We start from the raw sequence: 15,054 nt of genomic DNA on the forward strand, positions 1-15,054 counted from the left end.
TCTTATTATTTTTTTAATAATGTTCTTGTAATGAAAGTGATAATAGAAACATAATAATATACCTAAACCGGGATTCTCTGGACTTGGAGACATGGAACATGTAGTTATCAAGGCGGTCTGATATGTCTATAATTTGCATGTTTTATACATCCATTTATCACCATTTTGAGTCTAGTTTCGTTCATCTTTCATAGCATTCATCATCATTTCGCATAATTTGCATGTTTAAGTGTGTCTAGCATTAGTCTTGCATGCATTTTGCATTCTGGAGTTGTTTCAGGTGTTTCGAAGCTATTGATGTTCAGAAAGAGGAAAAACAGAGATGAAAGTCACATTTGGACCCTTATACTCGATCACCAGTTGAAGAGAGGGAAGCAGTCAGCTCAACAGACCACCAGGACCCTTATACTCGATCACAGGGCAGTCCAGCCAGACTGTTGTACTCGATCGCAGAGGAAGAGGAGAAGTCCATCCTGCCAGTTCACTGTTATACTCGATCGCAAGGTTGAAGAAGCAGTCTGTCCTGACAGTCTACCCACATACTCGATCACAACAGAGAAGGAGCAGTCCAGACCACGCCACCACCCATTCTACTCGATCACCACCTCGACCCTCTGATCAATCCGCACTCAACCAGACAACCTGAGCATAGGAAAGAGAAGAGGAGAGAAGGAACCACTTGATCGCGGCTTCGATTCCCGCTCGACCATGAAGCCCACTTTGAGCCCATCTACTCGACCACAACGTTCCATGGGCCTGTTAAGCGGACTCGAAGCCCACTTACTTATCTTTGTCGTTTTTACTATAAATAAGTCTCTAAGGGTTTTCCCTGGGGCATTCTCTTTTCAATTACGTTTTAGACTCGCAACCTAGTTTCGTTCAGTAGCCGCTTTTGCTTCTGAAACTCTGTATTTTCGTTTCTTCTAAGTTATTGAGATTTCGCTTTCGTTTCCTTGTTCATTTCTGTTTTTATTTCCTTTAATCTTAGAAGTTATGCAATCATCAATCGTTTCTGTGTCTTTGAGCATGTTGTCTGAGTAGTGACTAGGATTTCTGAGGATGGGATAGAGTAGATGTGAGACCCTTAGTCGATTCTGATGGTTAAGTGTAGTTTTATTGAATCCCTTCTGGATTAGTTGTGTTTACTGTTTATTCCTTTCTGATCAACTGGAATTCGATCAGAAGCATTCCCGCACCCAAAAGGTGTTCGATGGAATGCTTGATCTACTAATTCCAGTGATAATCGTCTCTATCCCAAGGGATTTGCCGTTTAGAGCGGTTATTGACTTTAACAGTCGATTCTTATTGCCTGCATAGTTAGATTCTGTTAATGGGAATTAGTCTGGGCTAGCTTTGCTTGAGGATTTGTTGCACGGGAGTGAATAAATCTGTTGTTGAACATGTTGTCTAGAGATAGCTTCATTGAGAATTGTTAACCATCGAAATTGATTATGGAGTCCACACTATTCGATTACCCCATCCTTAGGAGTTTCTTATCCAATTAATTTATCTGTTGTTGAACATGTTGTCTAGGGATAGCTTCATTGAGAATTGTTAACCATCGAAATTGATTATGGAGTCCACACTATTCGATTACCTCATCATTAGGAGTTTCTTATCCAATTAATTTATCTGTTTACTTATCTCTTGCATTCACCTTCTCAGTTACTTGCTATTGAGTTTTGATAATTGTTTTTTTTTTTGGGACCCTTTTACTCTATCACATCCTCCTTCTGGCAGTGAGCCTTGTGATAGAGTATATTAGTAGTTTCTGTGTCTTTTTACTATTTTCTGTACCAATCACTAGGACTGTTAGAAAAACAACCAATTCATGTTTGGCTTGACTTAGTGCTTTCTGATCATATCTCATTTGTTTGCATCACACCTGATTGGATTGACACCTAAAATACTACAACGACAGGATACTGTTTTAGGATTAATTGATCTTAAAATCTTATTATCACGGTCCAAATGAATTTTATGCTCAAAGCAAAAAAATTTAGCCCATTAATAAACACTAAAACAATTTTTGTACAAAATGTGTTAATCGAAGGCTCGAACTCGTCACATTAGGAGCATAAAAGTAAACAATATCACTATACCACCGCATCTCTATAGAAATTGATGCCCCTTACGCTTTTAATAACCTTGGCGCCTAACCCATAGACTAAAAATTCTAACAATGTTATGAAGGCTATTCGTGAAGGGAAAGTTCGGAACCCATAGGCTCAAATATTTAACCAAAGTATATATATACAACATAGAGTTTTTAATATACGGGGATCGTTTGATTCTAATTAGCTAGAACTTTGACACAAGTAATTTAACGAGTTCCCGGCCTCTAAACGGTACGTCTCATGTGGGACTCTCCCCACAAACTTCACTATCAAGTAAAAGGTATTACAAGCAAGAACAAAAAACTAGAAGGAACTCTCTTTGTTTCTCTAACTCTTGGGTGATTTTTATTGTCTCTCTCAACTTCTTTCTGTTTCTCTCACGTCTTCTCTTGTGCTGCCACTCTTACGGCACTCTTTTCTCTACCTTCTATAAGCAAACCCTAATCACCTTTGTTGCATGTTCCTCACCTTTCTCTTTTGCAACCAAACTAGGTCAGTTCTGATTTGAGCCCATATTGTGTAACAGGTTTGCTGGAAATCGGATTTGGGCCAGAGAGAAAAGACTAAGGCCCACAGACTCACACTAGTCTAGTCTCTATGAAAATCATCATACCGAATAGTGTATATATACACAAAAAAAAGATTTGTGTAACAAGTTCAGCCACAAGTTTTGTTCTAACTTAAGTGCGCCTAACACAGTTTTCTGAAACCATGACAAGTTTCATCTTTCCTCTTTCATAAGTTTCTGAAATCTGAATAATACAATGGCATGGCCTCTACTGTTCCATGGTGATGTGACCTTGTGGAGAGATTTTTTTTTAATGTAATGTTATATTATATTCAAAAAAAAAATATCGTTTTTACAACTAGTGCAACGTGTGCTTGAATTCAAAGTATAATTGAAATCTAAATATCAAGAAATCTTAAAGTCTTGATTCAAACCACATTTGTAGCCCTTTTTCATATCTTTCATCGTGGAGAGATTTTCACATTTTGATTTATGTTCCACATCAAATTCTTATGGTTATTTTATTATTTTATCGTGTTTATTAATTTATAAAATATTAATTTATAGAGGTTAAAGTATACTTTTTCCAACGCATAGGACTTCATTTACAAACACGTCAAGTGCCTCACACGTTGGATGGTTAAAAGGGTCCAAGCATTCTCTGGTATGCAATTCACAGAAGAAAAAAACACATTATATGGTTGTTGTTGCTCGCATTCCAGAATCATTTCTATGTTGTGTTAATAGATTTTGCTGAAAGATTATTATGAGTGTAAGCTTCAATTATCTCTGACCGGCTACAATTTGTTAACATCTGCAAACAGAAATACTATTGAGCTATTGTAAGTTATAGCAAAATCTGCTCACACAGTGTATAACAAAGTTAAAGTGACCTCATATGCCTGCATTATGCGACGGATCATAATATATATCAGAGTTGCTTCCCTCTTTGTTTACATCAGGATGGTATTGTTTCACCTTTACAAGCACAAACTTGTCAACAAGACCGATACATATGAAAAAGCCAAAACATACTTTGTTCTTGAAAGCATACTTTGGCACGAAAAGCCGCCTTTAGCTCGGAAGATGAGCAGCTTGGATCTATGCCGAGTATAGAGTAAGGTGAAGAGCTGGAGAGTGGATCATCTCTGCTTTTCTCTCTGCAACTGGGGATGAATCGCTGAGAATTTGAGTATCTTGAATTGGAGAAGAAAAGAGATTTAAGGTACCGAAGCAAATACACAAAGACATTCCATTGCTGAATCTCTTACCTTCTCTCTCCCCTAAGTTTGTCCCTTTGAGGCGTTAACTTATGACCAGACAACTGTTCAGATATTAAGACAAAGAGACAAAACAATAAAGCCTCTACAGAGGTCTTCTACAAGACGCCATGGGTTTTCTCTTCTCTTGATATATATTCATGTAGAGAGAAGGCGTTAAGGAACAAAGACACTTGTGTCTTCTCTGTCTTCTCCTGTATAACAGAGAATAAACCTCTTATCAGGTCTACCGTAACAGGAAACAATCCAGACAGAACATCATATATAGCCTCTGCTTGTGGATGCATTTTGTCCTCAACCACAAAGCTGTGTGTTTTTTTCTCCATTTCAATCCAACTTATGCCTGTTTCTTTAGTCACTCCCATTTCTTTCATTCTCTTGATCGTCTTCGCCCTCTCCTTCCATTTTCCTCTGGATGAATATATGTTAGCCATCAAGATATGAGCAGCTGAGCTATCAGGTGCAGTTTCAAACAACTGTTCAGCTGCATATTCCCCTACTTCTGTATCACCATGGAAACTACAAGCTCCAAGCAACGCTTGCCAAATTTTACAGTCAGGTTTCAAAGGCAATGAGTCTATAAAGCTCTTTGCTTCTTTCATAAGACCAGCTCGACCCAACATGTCAATAATACAGGTATAGTGCTCTGTCCTGGGCTTGATTCCATGGACCTCTTTCATCTCGTTTAAGAGTTCTCGGCCTTTATCAATCAACCCCACATGGCTACAAGCATGAAGTAGTGATAGAAAGGTAACATCTGTAGGCTTCACTTCTAGCGTAGTCATTTCTTCGTATAGTTTCAAGGCAGCTAATCCATGACCATGGCGAGCAAATGCTGCAATCATCGAGTTCCATGAAACATAGTTCCTTTTTGGCATTCGTCTAAAGACAGTTTGTGAATCAGTCAGGTCTCCGCATTTTGAGTACATGTTAATGAGTCCATTGTTGACAAAGGTGTTACCGCAGAATTTTCGTTTGATAACCAAAGAATGCAGTTGCTTGCCTAGACCCAAAGAGTTATCGACAAATGAAACTCCAAGAATAGCTGAGACTACATTTGCATCAATCTCTACACCAGCTTGAAGCATTCTAATGAAGAACTGTATAGCTTCTTCCTCTGACCCATTTTGTGCTAAACCAACTAATATCACAGTCATGGAAACTTCATCAACTTCTTGTGAGGACTCGAAAATCTTCCATGCATCTTCAATGCTTCCACATTTAGAGTACATGTCCATTAGCGCACTCTCAATGCACAATTCTGATTCAATCCCAAATTTCCACAAAAGGGCATGAATCTGTTGCCCTTCCACTATCATCTGTGAGCCTGAACAAGCAGCAAGAGCACTCAAATAAGTTACTGAGTTTGGATGGACCAATCCTCTACGCATCAAACAAAACAGTCTTAGACCATCTTCATGTAACTCATTCTCTATCAGACCCGAAATCACAGCTGTCCAAGTGATGACATTTCTATGTGCCATCTCACTAAAAACCCATCTCCCAGAAACTGAACATCCACATTTGAAATAAGATGTGATCAGTTTGTTCCCCACGGAAATCTCCTTGTCATAACCGCTTAAAATTGCTAAAGCGTGAATCATCTTTGTCACCAAACAGAACTCTGGCGTATCACACACTGATAAAACAATCGTCAAGGTCGCTTGATCAAACCCACCTGAACCAAGCATTCGTTTAAGCAATACAAAACCAGACTCAGTCTCTCTGTTCCTCAGAAACCCATAAAACACTATATTCTGCGAAATAACATCTCTCACGGGCATTTCATCGAACAACTTAAGTGCATCACCTAACTTCCCACATTTCACATACAGAGAAAGCAAAGAGTTCCAAACAACAAGAGCGTTTCGATGGATATCAGCATCTACAGGATCGAAAAATTCAGGATTCTTGACAATGGAGGCATGGAGACACGGACCCAGATAAGGAAACCAGCCTTCTCTGCCGCAGATGGATAAGAGAAGGCTCATATCGACATGGTTGAGGAGAAAAGTGGAGACTTGGTAACTTGGGCTCTGCCGGATTAGGATTTTCGAAGGGGACAAAACGGTAGAGAAGCAAGAAGGTAGGTGAGAGGTCAGTTTCTGAATCACCCATCTCGAATTCATTCACCAAACTTGCAAATTACAAATTTGCAATAGAATTTGCTTTCCACTCTAGTACTCGGCCGTTAAATTCAGTTAAATATGTGCAGCTGAATCATACAAAATTTAAGCTCGAGAAGTTAGTTGAATTTAGCTTCTCGAGAGATGCTAATGATAATTCGAGAAGATTAGTAAAAATTGAGGATCTTTTTGTAAAATACAGGAAAAATATCACATTCTTGTTTGTAATTTACACACGAGCGAATAAAAAAAGGAGCAGATTCTGGTTCTATCCTTAAGGATCAAGTCTAAGTTTGCAAACACTTGGCGGGTTTGATCATGGTTTGGCTAACGGTCTTGTGTTGTTCCAGAGCCATTGCTGAGTAGTAGAACCTTCCAATAATGGTGAAACCTGTCAAGGAAATATTACCCGGTTCAAACAACTGCAGCTGTATCTAAAAGACTTTGATCTATTACAGTAAGAGGATAATCAAAGCCATGTTTCCTGTGTTGCTATGCTTTATTTTGAAGGCACATGCACGCTTTGTGTCTTAGACTCATCTACTTAGCTGTTGGACAAGGTAATGGTGAAAGTCAAAGTAGTTTGTGTGGACTAACCTTTTCCCAGACTTCCGCGTGGTAACGATTAAGCCAGTCAATCTCAGTGTCAGATAGCAAAGAAACATCAACCATTTTTGTCTGCATGGTTTGGTGAATGAGAAGTGTGTGAGATCAAATGTAAGCAAAATCAAAAAGCTAGAAGAAAACCAGAAGGCTGTTAGATCAGAGACGAATGATTTATAAGTTGATAAGTCTCCGTACCTGAATGGGGAAGAATGTAAGCTTCTCAAATCCAAGGTATGTAGCACCACCAAAGCGGTTTGGTGTTTCAGCATCTCTCACATGAAGGAGATTCTACAAAAGCAGACCATACATTTGTTACCTAATCTTATATATCTTATAACGACTGTCATGGACTGGTGACCAAGTTGTACCTCAATTCGAATCCCAAATGCATGGTCTTCATAATATCCAGGTTCATTGCTTACTATCATGCCATTCTGAAGAGGGGTCATGTTTCCATACCGAAAGCTAATACTTTGAGGACCTTCATGCACATTGAGTGCAGCACCTACGCCGTGTCCTGTCCCTGTTAGGCAGAAAGAATATCATGAGTTTCTTACAAAAAAAGGGTTCTGTGAAGGAAGGTCAAAAGGTATTATAGAGTACCATGGCGGTAATCAAGCCCAATTTTCCATAGAGAAGAGCGTGCAAACCCATCCAATACAAAACCAGGAGTACCTTCCGGGAACACGGCTTCATCAAGAGCTATATGACCCTACAACAAAAAAAAACAAACAGACAAGGCAACCCAAATAGGTTTGTTTGTTCAAGATAGGTAATCAGTGGTCATCAAAAATGATGGGGAAAAGAGGAGCCAAATATCCCACCTGCAAAACTCGAGTGAAACATTCTTTTTCTCTGGCAGAAGGTTCACTAAAATGTACTGTTCTGGTGATGTCTGTTGTTCCATCAACATATTGAGCGCCACTATCCAGCAAGAAAAGTTTTTGAGGGTCTACACGACTGCAGCTCTCAGGCTCGGGTTTATAATGTATAATAGCACCATTTGCACCAGAACCTGCAGGAGTAAATTGAGGAAAGGAATGCATATCACTCACTGAGTGTATATTGACTATGTGTCGAGAAGCAAGTTCCCGTAACAAGGATGACAATAACCATACCACTTATTGTATCGAAGCTTGTATCCATAAAACCATCTTGCATTGAACGGAATTCAAGGAGCCTGTCAGCCACATCGACCTCTGTTAGGTTCGCATTCTTATGCACTTCGTCTTCCAGCCAAGCCCAGAAATGAGCTAGAGCAGCAGCATCTCTGCATAAAATAAGTGGTCAGCCAAAGACATTTCACATACATAAGGGAAAAAACAAAGTTTTCCAGAAATGAGCTAGAGTAGCAGCATTTCTCCATATATATATGGTCAGCCTAATATATTTAGCATTTGAAAGTACAAAAGAAACAAAAATCTTCCCGAGGAAAGTTGAATCCTCTAAAGGCGGTTGGATTAGGGAAAGATGGTATTGGAATGGGTTTCTTTACCTCAAGTGAGAGTTCTTCATTCCCTGTAGCTCGGCATCATTTTTAATGGCCTTTGCCCAAGAAATTGGAGATTGCATGTAAATACCAGAGGGATTGGCAGTATGTCCGTTGGAGCTATCAGTAAACTTCGTCTTAGCTTTGTCTTCACTTTCAGAATATCTTTCACACGCAGATTTGTAGGTACTAATGATAGCTACGTTGAGGGTTGATGGATCCATCAAGAGCTGAGCTCCTCGTTCTGCCAGACTGAGAAAACTCAAAGTGAGGTAAATTCCTTTTTCTGAAGCTTATAAATGGACATGGACAATCAAGTTCTTACCTATCTATTCCTTGAAGAATGGAATCGTAAGGTCTAAGTTCGATCCCTGCGTTTTTCAAATGATCTTTCACCTCCGCCGTTACTTTAGAATTATCTACAAAGAGTTGGGCTTGGTCAACCTCTACAATCAGATACGCGTACATTACAGGTGAATGTGGAACATCGCTCCCTCTCTGCAATCAGAAAAGGCACAATACAACATCAATACATTGGGACCTAAGTGAAGTATAAGCTGAGAACAGTGGCACAAAGCTAACAGGTTCAAATGTAAGATGCTAATCTAGAGTATTACCAGATTAAGCACCCATGCAATCTCATCAAGCATGGATATTACAATGGCAGATGCGCCAGCATCCATAATTTGATTCCTCAGAGACAACAATTTCGAGGCCACATCTACACCAGCATACTTCAAGTCATGTATCCCTATTTGTTTGCTTGGAGGCTTTGGCCTTGAGTCCTTCCATATCTCATCCACAATATTTACATTGTACAAGTAAACCAACTCATGATTCTTCTTTGCTATAACCTCCTTCAATTCCTCAGCAGCATCGGCGGAAAAAAGGAACTGCTCCCTTCATGAATTCCAAAGTATAGTAAATACAAACCACAAACTACGATATTGAAGCTATCTAAGAACGAATACAAGATGAAATACTAAGGAAAAAAGGAGACACAATTTAGAAGGTTGATAGTAGCTTACAGGGTCAATACCAACTCTTCCACCAGGAGCCAAAACATCAGCTACCCATTCACTTGCCGTGGGGACTCCCAGATTACCAGCACGCATGAGAATCCAACTAGAGTTTAATTGCTTCTCCGCCTTTGATACAATAATTGCAGCGAATGTAGATACAAAACGCCACATTTCCTTTCAAATGTATGTATAAAATAGCAATCAAATTTTTCAGAAGGTTAGAACATGATCAAAACCTGGAGAAAATAGCGGCCATCTGTCCATAGCGCTGCTTTATCCTTGGTGACAACAGCGGTACCAGCACTACCAGTAAATCCTGATATATAAGCCCTCCTCGCATAGCACTCTGCGATGAACTCGCTCTAGTACAAATATGGAGAAAAATCATACTCAAGCCATGAAACACTCAGGCAGTTTATGAATACATTTAAAAGTAAAACATAAATTTGTGACTTTCCTAATGGCACAAAAAATATGTGACATTATGAAAGAAGTTATGAAAGAAGATCTTAAGCTCCTAATATGTAACATTCACCGAAACAACACATTACCCATAGCAAGATGACAAAAACAATTGCATAGGTGCATAACTAGTGAAAATTAAGTAACAACCCCCGCACAGCCGCACTGGTCCAAATCTTTTTTTTTTTTAATCTTGAATCTCCAGATCGAATTCAGGGACAGCAAGATTTACGTGTGAGCGAAGCAAGAAACTTTAGGAGAATGAAATAAAACACGAGTTGGAGAATTTCATCCTGTGATTTAGAAGAAGAAGAATTTCCTATTCTGACAAGTTGAGATTTGACTAGGAAGAAAAATCTGAATGCATTTTCAAGCCAACATATATAAGATCAGATACCACCAAAGCAGTTTATTACAATACCATGAAGTAGAAATTACAAAGACGAAGAGTTTATGCATAACACAACTGACAGATATCATAACAAACATATATGTTTCACAATCACTCAGAGAAATTGTGAGAGATGATGGTGTTCAACGAGTACTTATGGTGACTACTCTGCGCTTGTTTCGATGGAACTTGTCCATGAACCACTCGTGTTTGTGTGAAGTAAAGAATATATGTCCAATAACTAATCCACAGAACACACCAGGTCCGTAGGCTATTGCCGCTGCTATCCAGTTAATCACTTGTTCTTCTGGTTCTGAAAATTCCTCAGATTCTCGTGGTGTAGAATTCGGGACATGAGTTGTTCCACAGATTTTCTCGAGACCGTAGAGTCTGAGGTTGTCCTTGAATGTAGAACAATGTTGGCTTTGAAACTGTGTGCCTAGTGGAACTGGACCTTCGAGAAGGTTGTGGGAGAAATTCATGGTCGACAGAAAAGAGAGGCTACCAAGATCTCGAGGAATGTGACCTGATAGTTGATTCCGGGATAGGTCTAACGTCTCGAGACTTGTCAAATTTGCCAATGATTGAGGGATATTGCTTGTGAATGCGTTACCTGACAAATTGAGAAGACGCAATTCCTTCAACAAACCAATGGATTCAGGTATATTCCCAAAAAATTTGTTTCCAGAAAAGTCAATGGCTCTGAAGGAATATGGGATCCGCAAGAAGTCCGTTTCTACTCCTTTATATATCATAGTCATCGAATTACTATGGCTGAACTCGGGCCCTTTCTCCCCCATGTACCAATCCTCTGTACCTATATTAGAGCCGTTTTCTTCCAAGACAGATGTCACCATCTCACGCCAATTGGAGAAATACAAAGGTGACAAAGTTCCACTGAAGCCATTCTGTGATATATCAATGAGTCTCAAATGTTGAAACCCAATAAATATGTGGTCATAATATAACGACCCATAGAATGCATTAGATCGGAGGATGAGGACACGTAATGATGGCAAAGAACCCAACCAGGATGGAAAAGTGTCCTTGATTATGTTGCTTCCCACATTCAGAAGTTCCATATAAGTGCAATTGATCAAGGATTTTGGAAGTTTCCCCTCCAACCGGTTGTAGCTAACGTCAAGTGATAGTAACATGGTAGCATTGACAAATACGTCTGGAAGAATTCCGCTGAAACTGTTGTTACGCAGAACTAGCCCTTTAAGCCAATAATTGGAATTTTTCAAACAAGGAGGAATTGAGCCGTTGAAGAGATTGTTGGACAAATCTAAGAACTTTAAGAATCTTTGCTTGCAGATCCAATGCGGAAATGGTCCTCCAAGTGAATTTGAACCAAGATCCAACTCGTACATTGATTCTCCATCCAAAACCCCGGATAATGACTTTCCAAAACTGCTGAAAGAATTGTGGGAAAGTGTCACTGTTATCAATCCCCATAAGAAACCAGGCACTTCGCCTTCCAACTTATTGTTTGAAAGCGTAAGATGCTGAAGGTTGACTAACTTTGACATTGAAGTGGGGATTGGCCCAACTAAGTTGTTGTGGCTAAGATCTAATAATATGAGACTGTGAATTTCAGATATAGATTCAGGGATTGGCCCATCGAATTTGTTATGAGCAAGGTTTAGATCCTGAAGCCTAGACGATGAAGATATATTCCCAAAATTTATAGGTCCCATGAACTGGTTTTCTTCCAAATAAACAACTTGTAAGGAAGGAATCGTGAACAAGGATGTAGGAAAAGTCCCGACAAATGAATTCTCACGCACATCAAAATATTTCAAGTTGCGGAGTCCACTCATATCAGATGGAAGGGTGGATTTAAAGTGATTAGAGGCAACGTTTAAGGAGGACAAGCTGGTTAAATTTGGTAGTATAAAAGAGAAATTTTCCAATGTGAATTGATTGCTAGAGATGTCTAAACTAGAAAGCTTTGTTAAATTGGTAAATGAAGTAGGAATATTACCACTAAAACTGTTTTCGGAAAGTAAAAGGTCTCTTAGTTGGTTTAGCTTGCTGACTGAAGCCAGAACTTCACCTGTCAGTAGATTACTCGAAAGGTCAAGATGCGTGAGACGAGAAAGGTTTCCTAGTGAAGAAGTAATCTCTCCATAGAGATAGCAATCACTAAGAGTTAGGTTATGAAGTTGTTGGAGTTTGAAAAGACCACTAGTTGGTTTCAAAGAGTTGTTGAGAACGACATAACTAAGATCAAGTGAAATCACATCGCCAGATTTAGCATCACACGTGACACCCTCCCAAAAACAGCAATCACTACTCTTGTTCCATGAACTTAATGACGGACTTCGCTTTGATTCAGTTACTGGAAACTCGTGTTTGAACTCGAGAAGAGCATCCCTTTGGTCATGGCGGCAATAGTGAAGCCTAGAAGAAGCAAGAGTGCGTAGAACAAGGGAACCCAAGAGGAAGAAATAAAAGGTAACAATACCAGAAAAGCAATTCGATGGACCTGGAATCATTATTTAGTTTTTTTCCTTCTGTGTGTCTCTCTTTAGAGAGGAAAGTAAATAGAAAACAAAACTCAATTTGTGAAGCCCTCTAGTAGACTTATCCTTTCTATAGGTAGACTTGTCCATCACCTACCTACTCCTTTCTATAGTCAAACTTGCCCACTTAGACCAATATTGACTCATTGCTAATTTCATGAATTCAAAAACACAATTTGTAATCTGAGTTTAGAATCTACTAAAGCTTCTTATTCAATTTGTAATCACAAGCTAATACATGTAAGAAGAGGTTTAAAAAAGAGAACCTGATGTGCATCTTGTGAAGGTATGATATAAGCATCGATTCCAACACCCGGATCCGAAAACAGCCGCCTGATCGCGGTAAGCTTCTCGTCGACAACTACTTTGGTTTGAGCTTTACGAATCTCTTTGGAAGACTTTGCGGTGAAGGAGGAAGAGCTGCTGCTACTAGCGTGACACCTTACGCCAAATTGGGGTTTAAATTTCCGGTGGATCAGAGGGAGCAAATTGAAACTGTGGAGAAATGGAGAGTGAGAGTAACGTGAGGTGAATAAAACGAGCCGATTCAGAGACGGCGACGAAAGAGTTAGAGGAATCATCGCCGGCGATTGAAGGAGAATCACACAGGAGGAGAAGCTTCTTGAGCCGAGTGATTACGGATAAATGTGAATAACTAGTGAAAATTGCAAAATAACCCTCGTACTATTTTAAAAAGTTGTATAATATGCATAACTAGTGATAATTGCAAAATAACCCTCGTACTATTTTAAAAAGTTATATAATGTGCATAATTAGTTATAATTACATTTAAACCCCCTCACTTTTCCAAATTCCCATTTTTTATCTTGAGCATCCTAAGAGCATCTCCAATGGGAGAAAAATAGAGCTCTTATGAAAGTCTCTCTGAATTATTGTAAAAAAAAAAAAATCAGAAAGCTTTAATATCAAGAGAATCGTTTCTCTTAGGAGAGATTTTGGAGCTGAAGAGAGACGCATACGTGGCGATGGAGAAACTGAGAGCCTCTGACGTGTTGCGGTGTGGTTGGTTGAAGGGTTTTGTATGAAAGAGAAAAAACTATTCCCGTGTTTCTTTTCTTCGTCGCCTCTTTCAATGCGATTGTGAAATCGGAAGCGAAATCTCTCAAATCGGAAGCAATCGGAGGGTTTTTTTCACCAGTATCATCATCTCCACGGACGCTCCGGCCGACGGTGGCGCGGCGGCTGTAGTGGAGGAACAAACCGAATTCGATGTGGTTATTGGTTATCAATGAAGTTCCAAGTAGTTCTCGTATTGCTGTGATTAAAGCTGTTAGGGCTTTGACTAGCTTGGCGTCGAAGGAAGCTAGTGAGCTAATTGAAGGATTACCCAAGAAGTTTAAAGAAGGTGTGACTAAAGATGAAGCTGAATAAGCTAAGAAGACTCTTGAAGAAGCTGGTGTCTCCATTGCTTAAGGTTATTTAAAGAAGTTCTTCTCTTTTCTGGAAATTTCGGGATCTGTTGTGTTGTTTAGTATATAGTTTGCGTCTGAAATTGTTGTAATATGAATCTCATTTGGTTTCCAAGAGCTGATTTTGCCATTGACGTGAGCTTTTGGTTGCTGCACATAACGTGTTTGTTGAAATGCCTAAATGAGGCAATCACTCATAGACGAAGTTAGGAGAAATACATTGAATGTTTGTTATTGCTGAAGAAGACAGTGACATCGATGATTCTGCCTGGTTCGATAGAGAAATACATTGAACTTAAACTTTATGAAAAACAATGAATGTTTGGATACAAGAACTAAAAACTCTTATCTGTGATGATTAGTTCATGGAATGTAATTATGTAATAGAAAGTAAAGCAATAGAGTAGTGTTTGTGCTTTGTCTCATCCTTTACCATGTCTTTTGATCCTAGCTTGTGTTTCTGCTGTGTATTGATTTGTGACCTCAATTCAACACTATCGAAAGAGTGAGATTCAAGATGGAACAACTAGATTGGAGTAGTGGTGGTGATACGAGATTTGAGCAAGCATCATCATGTTCAGCTTTAATATGTTGTTGTTGTTATTTGGATATTTGTCAACTCTTTTATTGAGTTTCTTGAATGTGTTTGAGCAAGCATCATCACTGGCAAGGTTCCATTTTGCTGAAACCCTCTCGCGCTGCTTCATTGATTCATTCAATCTCTATATTGTCTATGCTATGAAATTTGAACGTGCTTTATTTTGAATGTGTTTTTGATGTAGAAGACACCAAATCTGTCTTGTATAGGCTAAGTAGGAGACAAGACACTCAAATCAAAATATGTGTAGATCATGAATCTTTCATTTGCATTTGACAAGTTTTTGATGTGATTATGAACTATTGAAACACCAATTACACCAAACACCAATGACTCCAATTATTTTTTCCTAATTCATCAAATTACATCAAAACCAAACATCAAATTACATCAAAATCAAAATATTTTCAAAAAAAAAAATTTCTAAGAATCCACTAGAGAAACTACCATTGGACTAAGAAAATTTTTTAAAAAAAAACACAAGTTCTCATCTAAAA

The 15,054-nt window shown here is 38.9% G+C and overlaps 3 protein-coding genes and 1 long non-coding RNA gene across 4 annotated transcripts; 1 reads left to right on the forward strand and 3 right to left on the reverse strand.

The window, feature by feature from the left end:
• Positions 1–3,500: 3,500 nt before the first annotated feature.
• Positions 3,501–6,117, reverse strand: LOC9320573 (pentatricopeptide repeat-containing protein At3g05340). The gene is given in 2 exon segments (XM_002884461.2): positions 3,501–4,135; positions 4,138–6,117. Coding segments are annotated over 2 exon segments (1,971 nt in total). The 5' UTR covers positions 6,035–6,117; the 3' UTR covers positions 3,501–4,061.
• An 81-nt stretch (positions 6,118–6,198) lies between these two features.
• On the reverse strand, positions 6,199–13,251 carry LOC9320574 (probable Xaa-Pro aminopeptidase P). Its single transcript, XM_002884462.2, has 13 exons — positions 12,796–13,251; positions 9,385–9,510; positions 9,155–9,274; positions 8,744–9,019; positions 8,452–8,624; positions 8,133–8,378; positions 7,756–7,907; positions 7,462–7,652; positions 7,241–7,349; positions 7,006–7,160; positions 6,833–6,925; positions 6,629–6,709; positions 6,199–6,422 (listed from the first exon to the last, which is right to left on the reverse strand). The coding sequence occupies exons 1-13, from the start codon at positions 13,108–13,110 to the stop codon at positions 6,348–6,350; spliced, it is 2,112 nt and encodes a 703-aa protein (XP_002884508.2). The 5' UTR covers positions 13,111–13,251; the 3' UTR covers positions 6,199–6,347.
• Positions 9,967–12,789, reverse strand: LOC9320575 (receptor like protein 30). Its single transcript, XM_021032451.1, has one exon. The coding sequence runs from the start codon at positions 12,500–12,502 to the stop codon at positions 10,145–10,147; it is 2,358 nt and encodes a 785-aa protein (XP_020888110.1). The 5' UTR covers positions 12,503–12,789; the 3' UTR covers positions 9,967–10,144.
• A 155-nt stretch (positions 13,252–13,406) lies between the features above and the next one.
• Positions 13,407–14,852, forward strand: LOC110230245. The gene is made up of 2 exons (XR_002333360.1): positions 13,407–13,964; positions 14,464–14,852. It is a non-coding gene; the product is annotated as an uncharacterized LOC110230245 (long non-coding RNA).
• The last annotated feature ends 202 nt before the right edge of the window (positions 14,853–15,054 follow it).

Source organism: Arabidopsis lyrata, assembly GCF_000004255.2.
Source record: "Arabidopsis lyrata subsp. lyrata unplaced genomic scaffold ARALYscaffold_3, whole genome shotgun sequence".
Classification (NCBI taxonomy): Eukaryota; Viridiplantae; Streptophyta; class Magnoliopsida; order Brassicales; family Brassicaceae; genus Arabidopsis; species Arabidopsis lyrata.